This window comes from Sorex fumeus, unplaced genomic scaffold (genome assembly GCF_029834395.1).
Source record: "Sorex fumeus unplaced genomic scaffold, SorFum_2.1 ptg000226l, whole genome shotgun sequence".
NCBI lineage: Eukaryota > Metazoa > Chordata > Mammalia > Eulipotyphla > Soricidae > Sorex > Sorex fumeus.
Genome location: NW_026606283.1, coordinates 1,059,531 through 1,082,078, shown reverse-complemented (window position 1 = coordinate 1,082,078; position 22,548 = coordinate 1,059,531). Strand labels below are relative to the sequence as shown.

Here is a 22,548-nt window from a genome sequence, read left to right as displayed (position 1 = left end):
AATCAATGAGGGGCAGCAGAATGGTTACAGAGATGAGGACGATGGTGATGAAGATGATGGAAGGAAGGAGGCGTGTTTTCCACGGCGTTAGTTGGAGGCCAAGCAAGAAAAGGGCTTTTCTGGGGCTGGAGCAATAGCACAGGGAGGGGAGGCTTTTGCCTTGCACGTGGCGGACCTGGGTTCAATTCCCAGCATCCGATAGGGTCCCCCAAGCACCGCCAGGAGTGATTCCTCAGTGCATGAGCCAGGAGTAGCCCCTGAGCATCACCGGATGAGACCCAAAAAGCAAAAAAGAAAAAAAAGGGCATTTCCTATCCTTTCCCTTTGGAGACTGTATTTCCTACCCCTCTGTGGGGTCAGTGACAAATAACCCAAACCACACCTCCAATAGGTCTGGAGCGTGGGGACAGGGCTTACGGCACTTGCCTTGCATGCAGTTGGCCCTGGTTTGATCCCTGGCACTGTGTATGATCACAGTGAGCACTGAGCAGTGAGCACTAAAATTATTATTATTATTTTATAATTGTATTTTATTTTGTGGTTTCAAGCCACACCCAGTGCTGCTTATGGGCTATTCTTTTTTTTTTCTTTTCATCACACCCGGCGATGTTCAGGGGACACTTCTGGCTCATACACTCAGGAATTACTCCTGGAGAACCATATGGGATGCGGGGAATTGAACCCTGGCAAGGCAAACGCCCTACCCGCTGTACTATCGCTCCAGCCCCCGAGCACTAAAATTATTGAGAGCTACGGAGAGTGATAACAATGCCTTGTCTTGGGTTTTGTTTGTGTTTTTGGTTTGGGGGGCCACCCCTGCGGTGCTCAGGGCTGACTCCCGGCTCTGCACTCAGGGATCATTCCTGGTGGATTTGGGGCGGGGCGGGGGGTCCTATGGGATGCGGGGCAGGCCCCTGTAAGGCCAGCACTCTCCCGGCTGTGCTAGCTCTCCCCGGAGATGCAGTATCTTACTGATGGAAGGTGGGAGCTGTCTCAGCTGGGGAAAACCCAGTTCCCATCTTGGAGGAAGTGGGGTGGGAAGGACCTTTCCTGCCTGGGACTTGGAAGCCCCTGACTGCTCCAGGGCTGGCTTGGTCAGTCTAGTTTCAGCCCTTCTGGCCCAAGACCAGACTGGGGGGGGCTTGGGGGGGGCGCAGACCTGCTGATCTTAAGCTCCCTGCAGCTGCCTCCACCCTGCACGGTTTCCTGCAAGACACTTTCCAGGGGCACTTGCAAAGCGCCCCCGGCCCCAGTGGCCCAAACGCCTCCTGTGCAGAGAACGCTGCACCCCGGGGCTTCCTGAAGAAGGCACAGACGCTGGAGCCACACTGCCGCCGGCGACCTCCAAATGCCCGTGGCCCTGCCGGAATCGGCGCCCCCAGCGAGCGGGGAGGGCCGCGTAGCCCCCCGGGGGAGCGGCTGCAGTTCCCGGGCGCGGCGGCAGGGGGCGGCAGAGCCCCGCGCAGGCACTTACCTCCTCCCCGTTCTGGCCCAGCTCCAGCCTGGGGGGGAGCAGGGGCAGGGAGCAGGGCGGCCTCCTCCGGGTGGGCTTACTGGCCGGGGTCTGCAGCGAGGGCGACAGACGGACACACGGAGAGAGGGGGGGTGAGGCGACAGGGAGGGGCGGCGCGGCGGTCTGGGACCGGCCTGGGGCGCGAGGACTGTCCCCCTCCCCTCCCCTCCCCTCCCCAACTCTCCTGTCCCCTCCCCTCCCCTCCCCAACTCTCCTGTCCCCTCCCCTCCCCTCCCCTCCCCTCCCCAACTCTCCTGTCCCCTCCCCTCCCCTCCCCAACTCTCCTGTCCCCTCCCCTCCCCTCCCCTCCCCAACTCTCCTGTCCCCTCCCCTCCCCTCCCCTCCCCAACTCTCCTGTCCCCTCCCCTCCCCTCCCCTCCCCAACTCTCCTGTCCCCTCCCCTCCCCTCCCCTCCCCTCCCCAACTCTCCTGTCCCCTCCCCTCCCCTCCCCAACTCTCCTGTCCCCTCCCCTCCCCTCCCCTCCCCAACTCTCCTGTCCCCTCCCCTCCCCTCCCCAACTCTCCTGTCCCCTCCCCTCCCCTCCCCTCCCCTCCCCAACTCTCCTGTCCCCTCCCCTCCCCTCCCCAACTCTCCTGTCCCCTCCCCTCCCCTCCCCTCCCCAACTCTCCTGTCCCCTCCCCTCCCCTCCCCTCCCCAACTCTCCTGTCCCCTCCCCTCCCCTCCCCTCCCCAACTCTCCTGTCCCCTCCCCTCCCCTCCCCTCCCCTCCCCAACTCTCCTGTCCCCTCCCCTCCCCTCCCCTCCCCAACTCTCCTGTCCCCTCCCCTCCCCTCCCCTCCCCAACTCTCCTGTCCCCTCCCCTCCCCTCCCCTCCCAAACTCTCCTGTCCCCTCCCCTCCCCTCCCCTCCCGAACTCTCCTGTCCCCTCCCCTCCCCTCCCCTCCTCTCCCGAACTCTCCTCTCCTCCTCTCCCCTCCTGGCCTCTCCTCTCCCCTCCTCTCCTGTCCCCTCCCCTCCCCTCCCTCTCTTTCCCCCTCCTCTCCCCTCCCTTCCCCTCCCAAACTCTCCTCTCCTCCTCTCCCCTCCTCGCCTCTCCTCTCCTCTCCCATCCTCTCCTGTCCCCTCTCCTCCCCCTTCTCTCTCCTCCCCTCTTCTCCCCTCCCCTTCACTCTCCCCTCCCCCCTCCTCTCCCCTCTCCCCGCCTCCCTCCTCCCCTCCCCTCCCCTCCTCTCCAGAACACTCCTCTCCTCCTCTCCTCTCCTCCTCTCCCCTCCTTGCCTCTCCTCTCCTCTCCTATCCTCTCCTGTCCCCTCCCTTCCCCTCCCGAACTCTCCTCTCCCCTCCTGTCCCTCCTCCTCCTCTTCTCTCCCCTCCTCCTCCCTCCCCTCCCTTACCCTCCTCTCCCCTTCCCTCTCCTCCCCTCCCTCTCTTTCCCCCTCCTCTCCCCTCCCTTCCCCTCCCGAACTCTCCTCTCCTCCTCTCCTCTCCTCTCCTCTCCCCTCCCCTCCTCTCCTCTCCTCTCCCCTCCTCTCCTGTCCCCTCCCATCCCCTCCCCTCCCTCTCCTTCCCCCTCCTCTCCCCTCCCCTCCTCTCCTGAACTCTCCTCTCCTCCTCTCCCCTCCTCGCCTCTCCTCTCCTCTCCTCTCCCATCCTCTCCTGTCCCCTCTCCTCCCCCTTCTCTCTCCTCCCCTCTCCCCTCCTGTCCCTCCCCTCCTCCTCCCTCCCCTCCCTGACCCTCCTCTCCCCTCCCCTCCTCTCCTCTCCCCACCCCACCTCTCCCCTCCCCACCTCTCCCCTCCCCTCTTCTCCCCTCCTCTCCTCTCCCCTCCTCCTCCCTCCCCACCCCTCCTCTCCCCTTTCCTCCTCTCCCCTCCGCCCTCTTCCCCTCCTCTTCTCTCCTCTCTTCTCCTGTCCTCTTCCCTCCCCTCCCCTTCTCCCCTCCCTAATTTCTCTCCTCTTCTCCCCGCCCCTTCTGTCCTTTCCCCTCCCCTCCCCTCCTCACTTCTCCCCTCCCCACCTCTCCCCTCCCTAATCTCTTCTTCCCTCCTCTCTCCTCCTCTCCTCTCTCCTCCTCTTCTTTCCTCTCCCCTCCCTCCCTCTCTTCTCTCCTCTCCTCTCCCAGCCCCTCCCCCCCCCCCCCCGTGAGACCCTAGCCCTAGGCCCCCAAACTTCTCCCCCTCCCCCCATCCTCTCCAGCACCATTGGCTGGAGCCCTGGGTCCTGCTCCTGACTTTCCCTCCCATTCCCCCAGGGGGGCTTTGTTGTCTAGTTTGGGGGGCCTCAACCTGCCAGGGCTGGGGGGCCCCTGCAAGGCTGGGGGTGGACTCCAGCCCTCTGAGCTCTCTTGCCCGCCCCCTGCCCGGCCCTGGGTGCCTCCCTGAGGCGTCTCTCCCAGCTCTGTCCCTGCTGGGCCTGCCTTCCCCCCACGCCCCACCCCGCCCCAAGAGACCCGGTGGGTCCCGAACTCCTTCGAGTCCCAGTTCCCACTTGCACCCCAGGAAACTGTTTCCAGATGACCCGGCCTGGCCAGGCAGGCCTGGACCTTCTGCGTCGTCCAGTCCGGGTGGGGGGTGATGATGATGGCTGGCGGCGACATTCCTCGCATTCACAGGGACCCCTGTGCCGCCTCTTCCTAATTTGGGCATCCCAGGCCTGCCCAGCCCCTCCCAGGAAGCCCCGTCGCTCCCTCTCACTCACCTCCTTCGCTGAGACAGCCGCCTGCTCCCGAAAGCGCCCGGCCAGCTGGGCCACCGAGGGGGATGGGGACACGGCGTTCCCCGCCTTGGCGAGGCTCTGGGGAGGCCTTTCCTGCAACCCAGGGACAAACGTCAACTGGCCGCTGCGTGGAGCTCGGTCCCACGCCCCCCACACTGGTTTATGGCCACCAGCAGGCTGCCCAGACATTGAAGTCGTTATTTTTTTTTCTTTTCTTTTTTTTTCCCCCTCCTATGGTGGAAATTGGTTTCCCGCGTCCAAGCTTGTGGGTCAGCCCTGACCCTGCCCGGAAGCTGCCCACAGGGGCACCCAAAGTCACATCAAGCTTCCTCATTCTGCAGAGATCCGGCCTGAAACGGGGGTCCTAGCCAGGAAGGCTCAGAATCCCTCCCTTGGGCCAGAGGGGCTTCAAAAAACGAGGGATGTGGGCCAGAGCTATTAGTACAGCAGGGAGGGCACTGGCCTTGCACGCGGCCGACCCAGGTTCAATCCCCGGCATCCCATGGGGTTACCACCGAGCACCTCCAGGAATGATTCCTGAGTGCAGAGCCAGGAGTAACTCCTGAACATTGCTGGGTCTAAAGCCAAATAGCACTGTCGCACTGTCCTCCCGTTGTTCATCGATTTGCTCGAGCAGGCACCAGTAACGTCTCCATTTGTGAGACTTGTGACTGTGTTTGGCATATTGAATACGTCACGGGTGGCTTGCCAGGCTTTCCTGTGCTCTCGGTAGCTTGCCGGGCTCTCCAAGAGGGGTGGAGGACCAGGTCGGCCGCATGCAAGGCAAATGCCCTACCCCGAAAGCCAAATTAATTAATTAATTAATTAATTAATTAATTAATTTTAAAAGGGGGGCTTGCTGCGGGGGGGGCTTTATTTAAATTAATGACCATTTTGTACACAGGGATTTCCAAAGTTGCCCATGACGCAGTTGTTTCAAGCATTTATAATTCTAGCAACCCCCCCATGTGACTTTCCCTCCATCAGTATCCCCAGTTTCCATCCTGACCCCAACCTGGAGTGGGGGGCCTTTTGATGCGGGAGGTGGGGGTGGCCGGGTGCTTGTCTGGTATTTGCAGGAGGTTCAACTCTGACCCCCGGCACTGCCGGGATCTGCTCTGAGCACAGAGCCCGGTGGAGCCCCTGAGCACTGCAGAAACCTGAAGATTGTCCCTGGCGGGCCCAGCCCTTAACCCCACCCCACCCTTCAGGTACTGTCTTTACAGGAATCATAGGGGGGCTGGAGCAATAGCACAGCGGGTAGGGCATTTGCCTTGCATGAGGCCAACCCAGGTTCGATCCCCAGCATCCCATATGGTCCCCTGAGCACCGCCAGGAGTGATTCCTGAGTGCAGAGCCAGGAGGCAGCCCTGAGCATCGCCGGGTGGGACCCAAAAAGCAATAAATAAATAAATAAAGGAATCATAGGACATTTGCCCTGCACGCAGCTGACGGGGATCTGATCCCCGGCATCCCCTAGGGTCCCCCGAGCACTGCCAGGAGTAATTCCTGAGTGCAGAGCCAGGAGTCGGCCCTGAGCATCGCCGGGTGGGACCCAAAACTAAAAACACAGCAACCCTAAAACCAAATAAAGGAATGTTCAGTCAGCGGCGAATTAGCAGAGAAAGGGCAGAGAGGCAGCGTGAATGGGCACACGACATGCTTGGTGACACCGGACACACACACACGATACACACACGCACAGCTGCACACACATGCACACGCATGCATAAACAAACACCGCATACAACATACATGTATATGCACACACACATTTACACACATGCACACACATAAATGTACACCCGCGCACAACATACATGTACATGTGTGCACACACATAAATGTACACCCGCGCACAACATACATGTACACATGTGCACACACAATATACATATGTACACATATACACACATGCATGCACAATGCACAAAGACATGCACACACATACACACACATGTACACGTGCACACACCCACATACAGCTCCTCCTTCCAGCGACCTATAAGTGGAGGTAGCTGGGCCCCTGGGAGCACCGGGGGAAGGGCCTGTGGGAGCACTGAGCGGGGCTGGGCTTGGTGAGCAGCTGGCGAGGGCAGTAAGAGGGACCCCCGGATTTCTGCCCCAGCGTAGCCCCTCCTGTCCCCAGGGAGGGGGCTTCCAGCAGCGCACAGTCCCACAGCCCCACACGGGCCCTGGGCAGGCCATGAACGAAGCCCCCCTCCCCTCCCCCTCCCCCCCTCCCCCCAGGTGCTGACTGGGCACTTTCACCCCTGCACCCCAACACTGGCCAAGCAGGAAGATGCTTTCAGGACAAAAATAGAGCAAACTCTGCAGCCCCTCAACCTCCCCCCAAGCCGGGCTCAGGGATCGGCAGGCACCATGGAGCCCTGGGTCTGGCTAGAGAGAAGAACTGCATGTGGACGAGAGGGATCGCATGCGATGGGGGGGGTCTCCCTCCCCGCATCACCAGCCTTGCAGTTTCCCAGCCTGTGCTCTGCTGTGCCTAGTTTCTGCCCCATGAAAGCCCAGAGAAGGCGAGGCACTTGCATTAGGGTCACACGGTGGGACACAAGGAAACAATATGGGGGGGCTGCTTGGTTCTTGGCGGCCCGAGCAAGGACCCCAGGGATGGTGCAGGGTTCATGAAGGGCCTTGGAGAACAGCCCCAGGACGGGTGAGATGCCGGCTCACCCAGGTACCGGCGAGGAGGCAAGGACCTGGGGTCAGACCAGCCCTGGACATCAGGGGTGGGCGGGGGAGGGCTGCTGACCTCCTGGGCTGTCCACGGGCGTGTCCTGAGCCCTGGACACTTGTCCTCCCGCACCAGTGTTCTAAGATTAGCACAGTCACCCCGGGCCAGGGCCTCTCCCGTTACAGCTCCACTTCCCGGCCCCTCCCCCACCCTAACAGGGAGCTGAGCTTTCCACAGGGAAGCCTAGGGTGGGGGCGGGGGGGACAGCCAGCACGGAGAGGAAGGGGCCAAAGCTCCCTCTGTCCATTTGTATCTTAATCACTCACCTATCAGCTGTCACTTCCCATCCTGTCTTCATCCACCCATCTGGCCACTCATCACTCCCTCCATCTTCTCACCTTCTTCCCAACTCCCCCCTCCCCCCTCCCACAGCACCCACCCACTCAGCTACAAACCTGTCCATCCATCCATCCATCCATCCATCCATCCATCCATCCATCCACTCACCCGTCTATCCACCATTCATCCTCTATTATCCATCCTTCTCTCCGACTCCCCATCCATCCACTCCCACCCACCCACCCATCTACCCAACTACCCATCTTCCCACCCACACACCCACCCACCCACCCACCCAACCCAGCTACACACCTGCCCATACATCCATCCACCCATCTACCCACCATTTATCCTTCATCCATTATCCATCCTTCTCTCCAACTCCTCATCCACTCACCCACCCATCTACCCACCCACCCAGTCACCCACCCTCCCAGTCCACCCACCCACCCATCCATCCACCCACCCACCCACCCATCCATCCATCCATCCATCCATCCATCCATCCATCCATCTATCCACCCATTCATTCTTTCATTCATTACCTATCCCTCTATCTAACCCCCCACCCATCCACCCAGCCACCCAGCCACCAAGTCACCCCACCCACCCAGCTACACACCTGCCCATCCATCCATCCACCCACCCATCTATCCACCCATTCATCCTCCATCCATTATCGTTCCTTCTCTCCAACTCCCCACCCACCCACCCATTCATTTACTCAACCACCATTCACCCACCTATCCATCCATCCACCCATCCATCCATCCATCCTTCTATCCACCCGTTCATCCTCCACCCATTATCCATCCTTCTCTCCAACACCCCACCCACCCACCCATCCATTTACCCAACAACCCACACCCAGTCACCCATCCATCTATCCACCCACCCACCCATCCACCCATCCGTCTATCCACCCATTCATCCTTTCATCCATTACCCCATCCCTCTACCCAACCCCGCACCCACCCATCAGCCTCCCAGGCACCCATCCATCCACTCATCTGTGCACCCCACCCATGCACCCACCAGTTCATCCCTCCACCTGTTCATCCCTCCCTCCCTCCGACTGCTTTAGCAGAATCAGGGTAAGCGCAGCCTTGTACCAGCTGGTGGCGCTGGCCCGATGTGGGCCCAGGACCACCCACCACCGCTCCCAGCTGGCTTTGCAGAATCCCACTCGCCTGCCTCTGGGGGCACCTGCCACGGGACTCGAGGCTGAGACAGTCTCCCGCTCCGCTCAGCAGGGACCAAGGTCCTGAAATGCAGCACCTTCCTTAGAACCAGAGAAGGCACTGACGCTATGCACACATCACAAAAGTAAAACGCGGGGCTCGAGTGGACTGCAACGGTTAGGGCACAAGCCTTGCACGCGGCCGACCCGGGTTCGATCCCTGGCACCCCCATATGGTGCCCTGAGCAGCTCCAAGAGGGATTCCTGAGCTGGGAGTCAGCCCTGAGTATCCCCGGGTGTGGACCCAAAAAAGTTTGGGGGAGGGGCTGGAGCGATAGCACAGCGGGGTGGGCATACAGCCCACCCGGGTTCGATTCCCAGCATCCCATAGGGTCCCCTGAGCACCCCCAGGAGTGATTCCTGAATGCAGAGCCAGGAGTCCAGCTCTGAGCATCGCCGGATGTGGCCCCCAGGAAGGTTTTGGGGGAGGGGTCCTTCCACTCAATATCCAGGCGTTAATGGGCGGCGTTAGAAACCCAGGCTGCCAGGGGGTCCGGGGGGACATGAGGGGTTCGGGGGTCCCGCCCACACCCAAGGAAGAGGCTCAGCTCCCACCAACTGTCCCACGTGGGTCTCTTGGCTCATGCCCCCTAAAGGCATCCCTGCCAACTGCCTGTGACTTTTAGAGGAGATAAACCCATGGTTCGGGCTTTAAAGTGCGGCCTATTGATTTGCTATGACTCAGTTTCCAAAGAAAGATGTTTCCAGCTGGAGTCTGTGAGGGCCCTGCAGCCTCCCAGCTTCTGTGGTGGGGAAAAAGCTATTTTTTCCTGGCCGGCCTGTTCCCTGCATCTCCCAGGAGGCCTGCGGGCTCGCGGGTTCATTTATTTTTTATTGTTAGACTCTCTCAGGAAGTTGTTGCTTTTACCTAGCAGTGCTCAGGCCATCAGAGGGCGTGCGGGGATCGAACCCCGGCTATATCTCTCCCGCCCCAGAGTCTCTGTTTTTCCTATTAAATAACGTCAAAGGTATTTTTGTCTTTGGTTGAATCAGATGTGGGGGGTCGGTTGGGGAACAGAGTCCCCCCAGGGGGAGGAATCGGCAGCCACGAACGCCCTGAACTTCACTGGGTCTTTCCCTTCCAATCAGGAAAAATGGGTCAATAATCCCACTCGCAGAACAGTCAGGAGGATTTCTAAAGCTAAGCTGATTTTTCGAATGTGCAGAGGGGTGGTGGCCTTGCATGGAGCTGACCCCCATCACCCCTGAGCCCCCACCATGAGCGAGCCCTGAGCACAGAGCCAGGAGTCATTCCTGAGCACAGAAATAAAAGTGGGCCCTGAGCACAGAGCCAGGAGTCATTCCTGAGCACAGAGCCAAGAGTCAGCCCTGAGCACAAAGCCAGGAGTCAGCCCTGAGCACAGAAACAGGGGTGAGCTCTGAGCACCACTGGGTGTGGTAGCACTGTAGCACTGCGGTCTCGTTGTTTTATTGATTTTGATCGAGCGGGCACCAGTAATGTCTTCATGGTGAGACGTGTTGTTACTGTTTTTGGCACCTCGAATACGCCACAGGGAGCTTGCCAGGCTCTGCCGTGCGGGCGGGATACTCTCAGGAGCTCTCCGAGAGGGACGGAGGAATCGAACCTGGGTCGACTGCGTGCAAGGCAAACGCCCTCCCTGCTGTGCTATCGCTCCAGCCCACTGGGTGTGGTACATCCCCAAATAAAAACAGAGGCCCAAAGAAAGCTGCCCCAGGTCTCGGTATCAGCTATAAGAGTCTCAGGAGGGAGGGCTGGAGCGAGCACAGCGGGGAGGGCGTTTGCCTTGCATGCGGCCGACCCGGGTTCGATTCCCAGCATCCCACAGGGCCCCCCTGAGCAGCCGGGAGTGATTCTTGAGTGCAGAGCCAGGAGGAACCCTCAAAAAAAAAAAAAACAGAAAGAGTCTCAGGAGAGTGTAGACGCCTCTCTTCCTCCCTGAGACCCCCCCCCCCCCCCCATGGCGCAAGGCCCTGAGTTCAATCCCTGACCCAGTACCAAGAACAGGAAAAAACCCAAACGGCAAGCGAGAAACTCAGGGCCGCTGAGGGAAGCATCTGCCTTTCACCCTCCTGGTCCCGGGGAGTCTCGGCCGAGCCTCCAGGTCTGAGCAGAGACGCCTGGGAAATCAGCCACCCGGCGGACGGTGTCCCTGCCCCCTCCCATCCAACGGGAGAGCTGGAAAAGTTTGGTGGACATCAGGAAGCATCAGGGCTAGGGGAGAATCCGCCCCCACCCTGGAAAATAAACAGAGCAAAGGAAAAAGGGCTCTCTCCCGCACCCGGGCCGGCAAAGAAAGCCACTTCCTCCCTGCCAGATGTATCTCTCCTCCTCCAGGCTGCCCCGCCAGGGATGGGCCCCCAAGCTGGGGCCCCCCAGCCCCAGAGGGCGCCCACGGGGGTCCTGAGGGGTGTCCGCGCTGCAGGAAACTGAGCTCATTTCCGCAGAGAAAGGTGCGGCTCCACCCGGCCCCTGCAACAAGGAATCCCTTGTTCTTGCCCCGACACTGGCCGGTCACGGACGGTCGCCAGTGTCTGGGGCTGTGGACAGCACAGGCCTGAGGGGGACGCTGGGGTCCGGGAGGTGGCTCTGGGTCAGCCTTGTGGGCAGGGAGGAATCCGGATGGCCTGGCTTCCCAGGGCTCCTTTATTTTTATTTATTTATTTATTTATTTATTTATTTTTTGCTTTTGGGTCATACCCAGCAATGCTCAGGGGTTACTCCAGGCTCATGCACTCAGGAATCACTCCTGGCGGTGCTCGGGGGACCCTAGGGGATGCTGGGGATCGAACCCGGGTCGGCCCGCATGCAAGGCAAATGCCCTCCCCGCTGTGCTATCGCTCCAGCCCCACGTTGGGCTTCCTTGGGGTGGTCGTTGTTTGGGGTCTCACCCTATGGACTCAGGACTCCCCGCTAGCTCTGTGCTCAGGGATCACTCCTGGCCATGTGCAAGGGACCCTTTTGTAGGGTTGAGGGTGAAACCGGGGCTGGCCCTGTCCAAGACCAGAATCTTAACCACCTTACTATAATTTCAACACCCCCCCACCCCACACACACAATGTCTTCTGTTAGTTAGTTTGTTTTTTTTTGGGGGGGGTCACACCCGATGATGATCAGGAGTCACTTCTGGCTCTGCACTCAGGTATCACTCCTGGCAGTGCTAGGAGGACCCTATGGAATGCCGGGGATCGAACCCGGGTGGGCCAAGTACAAGGCAAATGCCCTCTCTGCTGGACTATAGCTCCAGCCCCTTGTTTATTTATTATTATTATTTTTCTTTTTGGGTCACACCCGACAATTCCTTCTGGCTCTGCACTCAGGAATTACCCCTGGTGTTGCTCAGAGGACCCTATGGGATGCTGGGAATCGAACCCAGGTTGGCCATGTGCAAAGCAAACGCCCTCCCCGTTGTGCTATTGCTCCAGCACCCCCCCCGCCCTTGTTTGATCTCTGGCTTAGGGATCACTCTGGCAGGTTCGGTGGACCTTAAGGGATGCCGGGGATGGAACCCAGGTGGGCCGCATGCAAGGCAAATGCCCTCCCCGAGGTCCATAGCTCTGGCCCCTCTGGAGAGCAGTTTGGAAATGAAAGTCTCCCAGCAGGATTGTAGACAGGGAAACTGCAGCAAGGACGTCAGAAAGAAGCAGACAGAGGGGCTGGAGCGATAGCACAGCAGTAGGGCGCTGGCCTTGCACGCGGCCAACCCGGGTTCGATTCCCAGCATCCCATAGGGTCCCCTGAGTACCGCCAGGAGTGATTCCTGAGTGCAGAGCCAGGAGGAACCCCTGAGCATCTCTGGGTGTGACCCAAAAAGCAATTAAAAAAAAAGAGAAGGAGACAGAGATGAAAGTTTAAGGCAAGAGGGTGGGATTCACCTGGATGGGACAAGCCGGGAAGTAGAAACCCCAGGCCAGGAGGGACAGAGAGGCTGGGCCCGAGTGTCCAGGCAGCAGAGAGAGGCCTCAGCGATCCAGAGCCGGCAGCCAGGCCTCCAGAGCGGCCCCCTCTCCCGACAGCCCCCTGGGACCCCGGGGCCCGAGTCCAGCTCCGGCTATTTATAACGCGCGACGGAAATAGAGCGGAAGGAGGTGATTCTGCAGAATCATCCAGCACACAGCGAGGTGATTCGGGGTGCACAGGCCTCGGGACACCCCCACGGACACCCCCACTCCTGACACGCAGGGTGTGCCCCAGATATAAGAGACGGGCGGGGGCAGAGGGGGGGGACAGTCGTGTGCAGTGTCCCTCCCCGGGTCCAGAGAGGCGGGAAGTGATGGGGGCAGGGTGGGCCCAGGGAAGGCCAGCTGCTTCCTGTCCCCCGGTCCCCTTGGGGGCTGGCTCCTGTCTGGGACTGGGGGGGCGGGGGGTCCTTACTGCCCGCCTGCAGAAACTAGGCTGAGCATGCAAACCCCCCTAGATCTAGTCTTTGTGGTGAGGTGACTTTAAGGGGGCTTGATTGCTTGTTTGTTTGTTTTGCAAGGAAAGTTCTCTCCAGACTGGATGATGGGGTGTGGGGACCCCAGCTCCAGAAAGAATGGGGAGAGAGGAGAGAGAGAAGGAAAGATTGAGAGGGGGAGTAGAGGGAGAGAAAGAGGGAGAGGAGGAAGAGAGAGGAGAGGGAGAAAGAGAGAAGAGAGAGAGAGAGAAAGAGAGGCCTTTGGTTACTTAACCTTTATCTCTCTCTGATGAGAGGGCATTGGTAGTTGCACCAGCTCGACTAGAAACCTCCTGTTTGCTTGGACCACACTGGCGGGGCCCCGGGGACCTGCCAACTCTGCCCTCCTGCCATGCTGGGGGGGCATCATGGGTGCCAGGGACTCCCCAGGCCTCCTGTGTGCCAGCCCTTTGAGTCTGCCCTCGACATCCTGACCCAGCTACTGTATTCCCCGCACCCCTGGCAGCCTCTGGCACCGGTTGGCACCCCTGGCATCCCCTGGCACTCTCGGGCTCCCTCTGGCTCCTACTCCAGACTGTGACTCCCTGGAGGTTGCACACGCGTCCCTGCGGAGTGCAGAACCCGGACACTGGCCAGGGAGGGACCAGCCCAGAGATTCCGCTAGGGGAGGGGCGGGCTGATTCAGGGGTAACTCCCCCCCCCAAAAAAGCCTCCACTGCTCCCCAGCTCTCAGGGGTGCCCCACCCTGGGCCGATCTGGAGGTTCCCTGTCCCCGGCTCCCTCCGCCCCTCCCCCACCCCAGGCAACAGCGGCAGGAAGTTTCAGATTGCTTCATTTCAGGGCGTGCACACCCCTTTCCTGCCTGCCTCCCCCCCCCCCAGATCCCGGCACCCACAGAACGGGTCCCCTGCAGCAGAGAAGGGTTCTCTGCTCAGGGCACCAGGCCGATGAGCTTGCACATGTGATAACACACACACACACACACACACACACACACACACTGAGTCTTCATGCAAGGAAGGAAACCAGGCAGGGCCTATTGGCAGCCTTGAGGGAGCACCAGTGAATCTTCCATGTCTTGGGGCTGAATAATTCCACTGCTGGGACTTTCTTCCCAAGGAACAATTCAAAACGGGGTGGGGTGGGGTGGGGCGGGGGTGGGGGATGGGGTGGGTTGGGGTGGGGGGGGTACCTGTTCTGTTTATAGCTCAGTTATTTACAACCGGAGAAAGTGGCAGCAAATGTCATGGCTCAAAATAGAAGAATGACCAAAGAAATTACTGTAGGTTTGTCTCACAGGATATGGGGATGGATCTAGAAGGAAAAGGCGGGGGAAGTCGAGGCCAGAGGGGGACACAGGGTCACACGCACGCCAGCCAAAACTGTGGGCGACCAGAACTAGGCGAGCCCCAACTCTGGAAGGCCTTAGGTCTGCCGGGTTCTCTTCTTCTTTTGCTTTTTGGGTCCCACCCGGCGCTGCTCAGGGCTGACTCCTGGCCCTGTGCTCAGGAATCACTCCTGGTGGTGCTCAGGGGACCTTGTGGGGATGCCGGGGTTCGAACCCGGGTCGGCTGCGTGTAAGGTAAACAAGCATTCTCCCCCAACTTTTCTTTTTACTGATTATAAAAGGATAAATTGAAGCAGTAAGCCCCCCAAAAGTGTGGGAGGGGGGCTGGAGCTCTAGCACAGCGGGGAGGGCGTTTGCCTTGCACTCAGTCAACCCTGCCGACCCGGGTTCGATTCCTCTGCCCCTCTCAGAGAGCCTGGCAAGCTACCAAGAGTATCTCGCCCGCACGGCAGAGCCTGGCAAGTTCCCCGTGGCGTATTCGATATGCCAGACACAGTAACAACAAGCCTCACCATGGAGGCGTTACTGGGCCCGCTCAAGCAAATCGATGAACAACGGGAGGACAGTGCTCTAGACAGTGCTCTAAGCAGTAAGAAAAAGATCAAACTGTATCATCCTAACGCAACTATGCTGAGCGTATCTCATTTTTCCCATCCAGGGTTTCATACCGATGGAGTTATGAATCCCAGCTTCGCTGCCTTGCAATTGTCACCTGTCTGCAGCAGGAAATAGTGAAGGCCCAGGTGTATCCGGGTCATGCAGATCATGTGAGTGAATTGTTGTGGGGACCGCCTGGGTCTACTCTGAGCCGGGGGGGGGGGGGGGGGGGGCAGGACTGCCACAGAGCAGGGCACCAGGGGAGACATCCTGGCCTTCACATGGGGCTGGGGCTCCCCTATAATCACAGGTGCTGACTGATCTGCCCAGGGGTGGTGAGCTGGGGACCCCAGGGGTCACAGCCATGTTGGTAGAATCTGTCACTATGATATGCTTGGGGTATTTCCCACACTTTTTTTTTGCTTTTTGGGTCCCACCCGGCAATGCACAGGGGTTACACCTGGCTCTGCACTCAGGAATTACTCCTGGCGGTGCTCAGGGGACCCTATGGGGTGCTGGGGATCGAACCCGGGTTGGCCGCGTGCAAGGCCAACGCCCTCCCCGCTGTGCTATCGCTCCGGCCCCTGGACTCGGGGTTTGCTCTGGGGCAGTGGGAAACCAGCCGGGGTGTGGGGGCGCAGCGGCGGGCATGGGGGTACCCTGAGGGCTTGGGGACTGGGTCATGACTGGCTGAGAGGCTGGTCTGTCTGGGCAGAGCTGTAGGAGGCGGGGAGGGTGCCGTCCTGGAGGAGACGCGGGTTCAAGCCTGGCACCCACAGGCCTTTCCCTCCATCAGGAAGCACCCAGGAAGAGCCACGGCTGCCGCCCGGCTCATGGCTAGGCCATAGGTGTTAGGGTTCGACTGCGGGGGTTCTGGAGAGACCCCAGCAATAAGGGACCACAGCAGCAGATGCGTGCAGCCTGGCCGGGCTGGGGGGCCCTGCCCTTTGAGCCAGCCGCCAGCTCCATCTCTCTCTCTCTCTCTCTCTCTCTCTCTCTCTCTCTCTCTCTTTCTCTCTTTCTCTCTCTCTCATTCCTTTCTTCCTCTTCCTTTCTCCCTTTCCTCCTTCATGCCTGCCTCCCTGCCTGCCTGCCTGACTTCTCTCCTTCCTTCCCTCTTTCCATTCTTCCATCCTTCCAACTCTCTCCTTTCTCCCTCTCTTTCTCTCTCCCTTCCTTCCTTCCTTCCTTCCTTCCTTCCTTCCTTCCTCTCTCTCTTTCTTTCTTTCTTTCTTTCTTCCTTCCTCTATCCTTCCCTTCCTTCCTTCCATCTCTTCTCCCTCCCTCCCTTCCATCCTCCCTCCCTCTGTCCTTCCCTCCCTTCCTTCCTTTCTCCCTCCCTTCCTTTTTTCCTCCCTTCCTTCCTTCTTCCTCCCTCCCTCCCTCCCTCCCTTCCTTCCTTCCTTCCTTCCTTCCTTCCTTCCTTCCTCCCTCCCTCCCTCCCTCCCTCCCTCCCTCACGTCCTTTCCTCTTCCTTCTCCCCTCCCCTCCTCCTTTTCTCCCTCCTTCCCTCCCTCCCTCCTTCCTTCCTTTGACAGGGATCTGAACCGGGTCCTCACACACACACAAGACAAGCGCTCCGAGCCCAGCTCCCTCCCAGCCCAACATCTCCCCTGACATGCAGTGCCCTGCCTCCCCGCGGAGAAGGCGCGCCTCCGTCCCAGACATCCAGCTCTGCTCCGGTTTACCCATCACATCCCTCGGGCCCCTCCATGGGCTGAGGCAGCGAGGAGGGAGAGCTAGGAAGTCTAACGTCCTGGAGGAAGGCGGTGCGGCCTTGGGACTTTTCTGGAACTGAATGCTTTGCTTGCTGCCCTGATAAGATTAGGGGGTGGCTGGTGTCGGGCTTTCCCACGGCGGCACGCAGGGGCCTGGCAGGGAGGCAGGAGCCGCCAGCTGGAAACCTGAGTCCCTGCCAGGCGGCGGCTGGGGTCTCTGGGTTGTGGGAGCCAGGAGGGATGTGGGGGTGCTGGGGCACTCTCAGAGGACTCCCCACCACATTCGGCCTGCCACAGGCCTGGGACCCCTCCCCGCTGGAACCCCCCCCCCCCCCAAGCTCCAGCCAACAGCCCACCTGGGGCTCAGAGACACAAAGGGCTCAAAATAGCAAAGGCCAGGGGGCAGAGAGATAGCACGCTGGGAGGGTGTTTGCCTTGCCCGTGCACGTCCAACTGGGTTCAATCCCCAGCCCCCCAAAGGGTCCCCAGAGCCCGCCAGTGGTGATCTCTGAGTGCAGAGCCAGGAGTGAGCCCTGGACAATGCCAGGTGTGAGCTAAAAAAAAAAATTAACAGACAGGGGCTGGAGCGATAGCACAGCAGGGAGGGCGTTTGCCTTGCAGGTGGCCAACCTGGGTTCAATTCCCAGCATCCCATAGGGTCCCCCGAGCACCGCCAAGAGTGATTCCTGAGTGCAGAGCCAGGAGTCAGTCCTGGACATCGCTGGGTGTGACCCAAAAAGAAAAAAAAAATTAACAGACAAACACAATTGTACTATAATGTTCACACATGCACCATCAGCATCAGTGACTCTTGAGGATAAGACACTAATCACCCCAAGATTTTTTGGGGGGTGTGGGGGGACATACCTAGCAGTGCTCTGGCCCTGGGCTTGAGGGTCACTCCTGGCATGCTCGGGGGAACTCTGTGTGGCCTCCTGCTAACAGGACAAACGCTCAGCTCTGGGCCATAGACCGGACAAGGTCTTATTTAAGTCACACATACTTATTCTTATGGGTTTTTGCTTTGGGATTTTGGGGGCCACCCCCAATAGTGCCCAGGGGCTATTACTGGCTCTGTGCTTAGGAATGACCCCTGGCAGTGCCCAGGGCACCATGCCACATGTCCCCTCTATACTCTCTCTGGCCCCATAACATTGATTTTATTTATTTATTTTTGGCCAGGATCGAACCCGGGTCGGCCGTGTGCAAGGCCAACGCCGTCCCCGCTGTGCTATCATTCCCGGCCAGGCCCCATAACATTAAAAACACAAGATGTAGCATGTTAGTCTGATAAATAATGATTAAATGACAAGTGGCAAGTCATCTTTGGTCAAACCTGGAACTTTGCTCAAGGAGAGAATTCACGAATGGCCTCTCTCCCTTAGGAATTCCCTGTTGGTTCAGGGGCCGTAAGGTTTATTTTTCATGGCCTGAAAATCCTTCAGCTAGATAGCAGACACTTGGATCAGAGACTAGAGGGCTTCAAGCACTTGCCTTGAATGTGGCTGACCTGGGTTCGACTCCCCAGCATCCCTGAGCACTGCCAGGAGTGAGCCCTGAGCAGCACCAGCTGCCTTATCTGTTAACAAGCCAGCATGACTGATTCCCTTGCAGACACGGAGCTCATCTCTGGAATAAGTGAATCCCCATTCCAGAAAGCCGGAGGGCATTTGCCTTGCACGCAGCCGACCCGAGTTCGATCCCATAGGGTCCCCCAAGCACCATTGGGAATAATTCCCGAGCGCAGAGCCAGGAGGAACCCCTGAGCATTGGCTAGGTGTGATCCCAAAATAAAACAAAACAAAAAAAGGAAGGTTCCAGAGCAGAATCACCCTTCTCCGGGTGTCCCGGCATCCAGGCACAAGTCACTTCTCATCACCCCTGTGGAGTCTGGACATTCCTCCTTCAGATCCCTTCCCAATCTCCAGCCCAATGGGAGGGACCATCTCGTCCCACCCTGGCCTCCCCACACCTCCCAGCACCCCCAAACACCGAGTTTCCAGCACTGAGTTTCGCCCATCTGACTTAGCAGCAGGGTGGAGATTTTTTTTTTTTTTTGCTTTTTGGGTTACACCCGGCATTGCACAGAGGTTACTCCTGGCTCTGCACTCAGGAATTACCTCTGGCGATGCTCAGGGGACCATATGGGATGCTGGGAATCGAACCCGGGTCTCTGCATGCAAGGCAAACACCCTACCTGCTGTGCTATCACTCCAGTCCCATGGGTGGAGAATTTGAGAAAGAAGCAAGCAAGTAAGCAACCTTCTAGTTTGCCCCCCCCCCCCCCCCCCAAGCACACCCACGGAGCCAGAATCCAGCTCCAGAATCTTTCTGGAGTCTCCTCTTTCTGCCTTGCTCCCTGCTTCCTGTCTCCACCTGGTCTAGGGCTCTGTGATGGCTTTAGCTTCTGCCTTGAGTGTGAGGTCTTGGGTGTGACCCCTGGTCCGCCCACATGCGCCCAGCACAATCTTGGCAGTTCTGCTTCAGTGGTTGGGGACACACCGTCCACTGTTCTCGTAGGCCCCTCCCTTATGCCCTGCCCTGCTCCCCATCTGATTCCTCTTTCCAAGCCAATCTTGCCCCCCAACTCTGAAAGACCACAAACGCTGCAGACAGCAACCATTCACAGTCTTGAAAATTGTTCCTTCCTTCCTTCCTTCTACTGCGGGAGAAGCTCTGATTTATTTAGTTTTTGTTGCTTTTGTTTGTTTGGCTTTTGGGCCATGCCCAGGGGTGCACAGAAGTTCTGGTCCTATCTGGGAGCTTTTATTTTATTTGGGTTTTGAGCTATATCCGGTAATTACTCCTGGCTCTGTGCTCAGGAATTACTCCTGGTGGTGCTTGGGGGACCCTATGGGATGCCCGGGTCCGTCGCATGCTAGGCAAACTCTCTCCCCGCTGTGCTAATTCTCAGGCGTCTCTATCTGGGAGCTTTCAAAAGGTATTTTTATCTTGCTTATTCCAGCAGGCTTAACAGCAGTGGCTGAAGGCCTGATTTGGGTTATTGATAACGATAACAGTGATTTGAAACCAAAGGAAGCGAGACAAGATTTCCCTGAGACTTCCATTGGGTAAGAAAGTTCTGTAAAAGAGCTGTTTTGGGTTTGGGTTTGGGGGGGTCACTCCTGGCATTCCTCAGGCTGATTCCTGGCTCTGCGCTCAGGGATCATTCCTGGCGGGGCTCAGGGGACCCTGTGGGATGCCGGGGATCGAACCTGGGTCGGCCGTATGCCAGGCCAGCACCCTTCCAGCTGTGCTATGCTCCGGCCCCAGGAGGGGAGTTGGGTTAACCGTGTTGCTCTGGGTTTGCAATTCCTCATCCTGGGAAATCCTCTAATTCCAGATGTGGAATGAGGGAATGCTCCGAAGGGGGGTCCCAGCTCTGCAAAGGGGGCTCGGCTGAGGGTTCGGGGAACCCCCCACATCTCACACCTGGCCGTCAGGTGCCACTATGGAGATGTGACTTCCGGGTCAAGAGTGTCCCCTTCCGGTTCCTCTCTATTTCCTACACCAGCGCTGCCCTGACCCCTCTGATTCGATTCGATTCCCTTGTTCTTCTCTTTCACGTGTATTTGACAAAGAAGCTTCAAAAGCCAGTCCCGGCCAAACCCACCCCGCTGTCCTGCCCAGGCCTCTCCCCCCGCACTCCGTTACCCCCCGGAAACTGCAGGCCCCTCATTGCACAGGCGGAAGTGGCCGGGTGGGGTGGGGGGGTGCGGCCTTTCGATGCCTCGCTCAGCAACTCTCCAGCTTCCTCTCCATCAGGCAGAGACACTGTGCCAGCCCCGTGGGTTATTGTTTTTTTTTTTCCCCCAGCACAAATGCCCCCAACTCGCATCGTCACCCTCCTCTGCCTTGCTGCCATCCTAGCGCTGACCTGTGGGTGCTCAAGATTTGGACAGGTCCTAGATCAGGAGCCCCCCAGGTTCTGGGCTGAAACTGGAGACGCTTTCAGAGGGCCCAGGGGGTACCCCGGGAGGGGATACAGGTCCCCTCGGTGGCCCCCAGCCCTACAGCCGGTGCTCCCTCGGATTGCAGGCTGTGGAGCTCAGGGCGCCTGGGGTACGTTTGTGATCTGGATAGGGGGTGACCCCCCTGCCCTCACTTCCCCCCAAGTTCCCAGCATCACGGCCCCTGACTTGCAGACCCCAAAAGAGGCCCTATCGGGACGGAAGGAAGTCCCAAGCCCAGAGCTGGGCGCCCAGAAGGGATGTCCAACCCCCGGGGGACCTTCCACTCCTTCTGCAAAAGTCCCGGGAAGGCGGAGCGATGGTGACCAGCCCTGGGGCTAAATGTCAGGAGAGGATCAGCCAGGGGCCGAATCAGGGTCTCCCTGGGGTGCCCCACCCCCACCCTGACCCGTCCCCGGTGGCCAGCAGCCCCCCTGGTGCCCTGCGTCCAGGGCACAGACAGGAAAGGAATCTGGGTCTGATTAGAGTCTCACCCACTGCAGAGGAGGGGGTGCAGAAAGGGGACTTGGGGGAAGGTCTGAACTAGGTGACAATTGCACCCCTTTCAGCAGAAGGGCAGCCCGGCAAGGGATGATTCTGTGCCTCTAACGCCCAGAATAATATGCATTATTATTATTATTGGTGTGTGTGTGTGTGTGTGTGTGTGTGTGTGTGTGTGTGTGTGTGTGTGTGTGGAGAGCTTTGGCTTCCCACAGACTTTTTTTTCACCCCACATCTGTCCCTTTCCCCAAGTTGGCTGCTCCTCGGAGTCGCGCCCCCCCCCACCCCACCCAGACTCCAGGCGGTCCCCGGCGGACGCCTGCCACCCCCTGCCCGCCTGCCACCCCCTGCCCGCTCAGGTACAGCCGGGACCTTGCACCCTGGGGTGGGGTGGGGGGCTCGGCCACAGCAGCTGCGAGGGGCCCCGGGGATCTCTGCAAAACCAGCCCAGGGGCGCCCGGGTCCCCACTTCTCTGCCCCGCGCGCGGTTACCTCCATGTCCACAGCTGCGCGGGCGCGCGGGGCGCCGCGGGGTGACGGTCGCGCTGTCCCCGGGCGCGGGCGGGCGTGTGGCCGGCGGCCGGCCGGTTCCCTCGGCGGCGGCGGGACTGGCCGGCGGGCCCAGCTCGCCAGAACGAGGAAGGAGGAGGAGGAGGAGGAGGAGGAGGGGGAGGAGGGAAGGGTGGGGAGCTGGCGGAGGGGGGAGGGAGGCCTGCGATGAGGGTTTAAATTTAGACACAAATCTAAACAGATACTGTCCCCTGCCCGGGCTGCGCGGGTCCAGCCGCAGGGACAGCACAGCTTGGTCCCCCTCTGGGGAAAAGTTCCCACTCCGGCTGCTCCCCTGCCCTTCGCTTGCTCTTTCCTGCCCTCCGTAGCCTCTCTGGGAATTAACTGTGTTTCTCCCCGAGGTGCCGGGCTGGCGGGGACCCACCTGTCTCCTTCCCTTCCCGGGGCTCCCGACTCCCCCCCCCCCCAGGAAGCCTCTGGAAGCTCCAACGCTCCTTCACGGATGTTGGGGGCATCTCGATGACTACGTGCCCAGGATGTACCCCTCCACCGAGGTCCACAGGCTGACCCTGGCAGCTGCCTGAGGGAGGAAGGTGCTAGGACCCCGACTTGCTCAGCCCCTCTCTAAGGCAGGGACCCAGGGGCCACACACACCTGCCACCTGCCAGGGAGCCCCACGCCCACCCCCCTGCAGGGCAGGGGCTGATGGAAGTGACTCCTTCACGTGGGAGGTGGGAGTTAGTCCAAAGGGAAACTGAGTCACAGGCAGCTGGGCATCCTGGGGGCCTCAAGGACCCCAGGCAGGGGCTAAAATATCTCCCCTGGTCCAGAGGGACGGCAAGGGTGGGCTGCCAAGCCAGAGGAAAGCTTTGCCATCTTTGCCATCTTCCCTCACTTTTTCTTTCTTTTCTTTCTTTCTTCTCCTTTTTTTTTTGTTTTTGCTTTTTGGGTCACACCCAGCGGTTACTCCTGGCTCATGCACTCAGGAATTACTCCTAGAGGTGCTTGGGGGACCCTATGGAATGCTGGGAATTGAACCCGGGTTGTCCATGTGCAAGGCAAACGCCCTCCCTGCCGTGCTATTG

The 22,548-nt window shown here is 59.4% G+C and overlaps 1 protein-coding gene across 1 annotated transcript in view; it reads right to left on the bottom strand.

Annotated features, from left to right (window-relative positions):
- Positions 1–21,542, bottom strand: part of RCSD1 (RCSD domain containing 1) — a 28,490-nt gene extending 6,948 nt beyond the window's left edge. Inside the window, exons 1-3 of the mRNA XM_056108600.1 lie at positions 21,446–21,542; positions 4,172–4,282; positions 1,475–1,564 (exon numbers count right to left, since the gene is read on the bottom strand). Coding sequence (XP_055964575.1) covers positions 1,475–1,564; positions 4,172–4,282; positions 21,446–21,451 — 207 coding nt within the window. The 5' untranslated portion in view covers positions 21,452–21,542. The remainder of the gene's footprint in view (positions 1–1,474; positions 1,565–4,171; positions 4,283–21,445) is intronic.
- Positions 21,543–22,548: the final 1,006 nt, after the last annotated feature.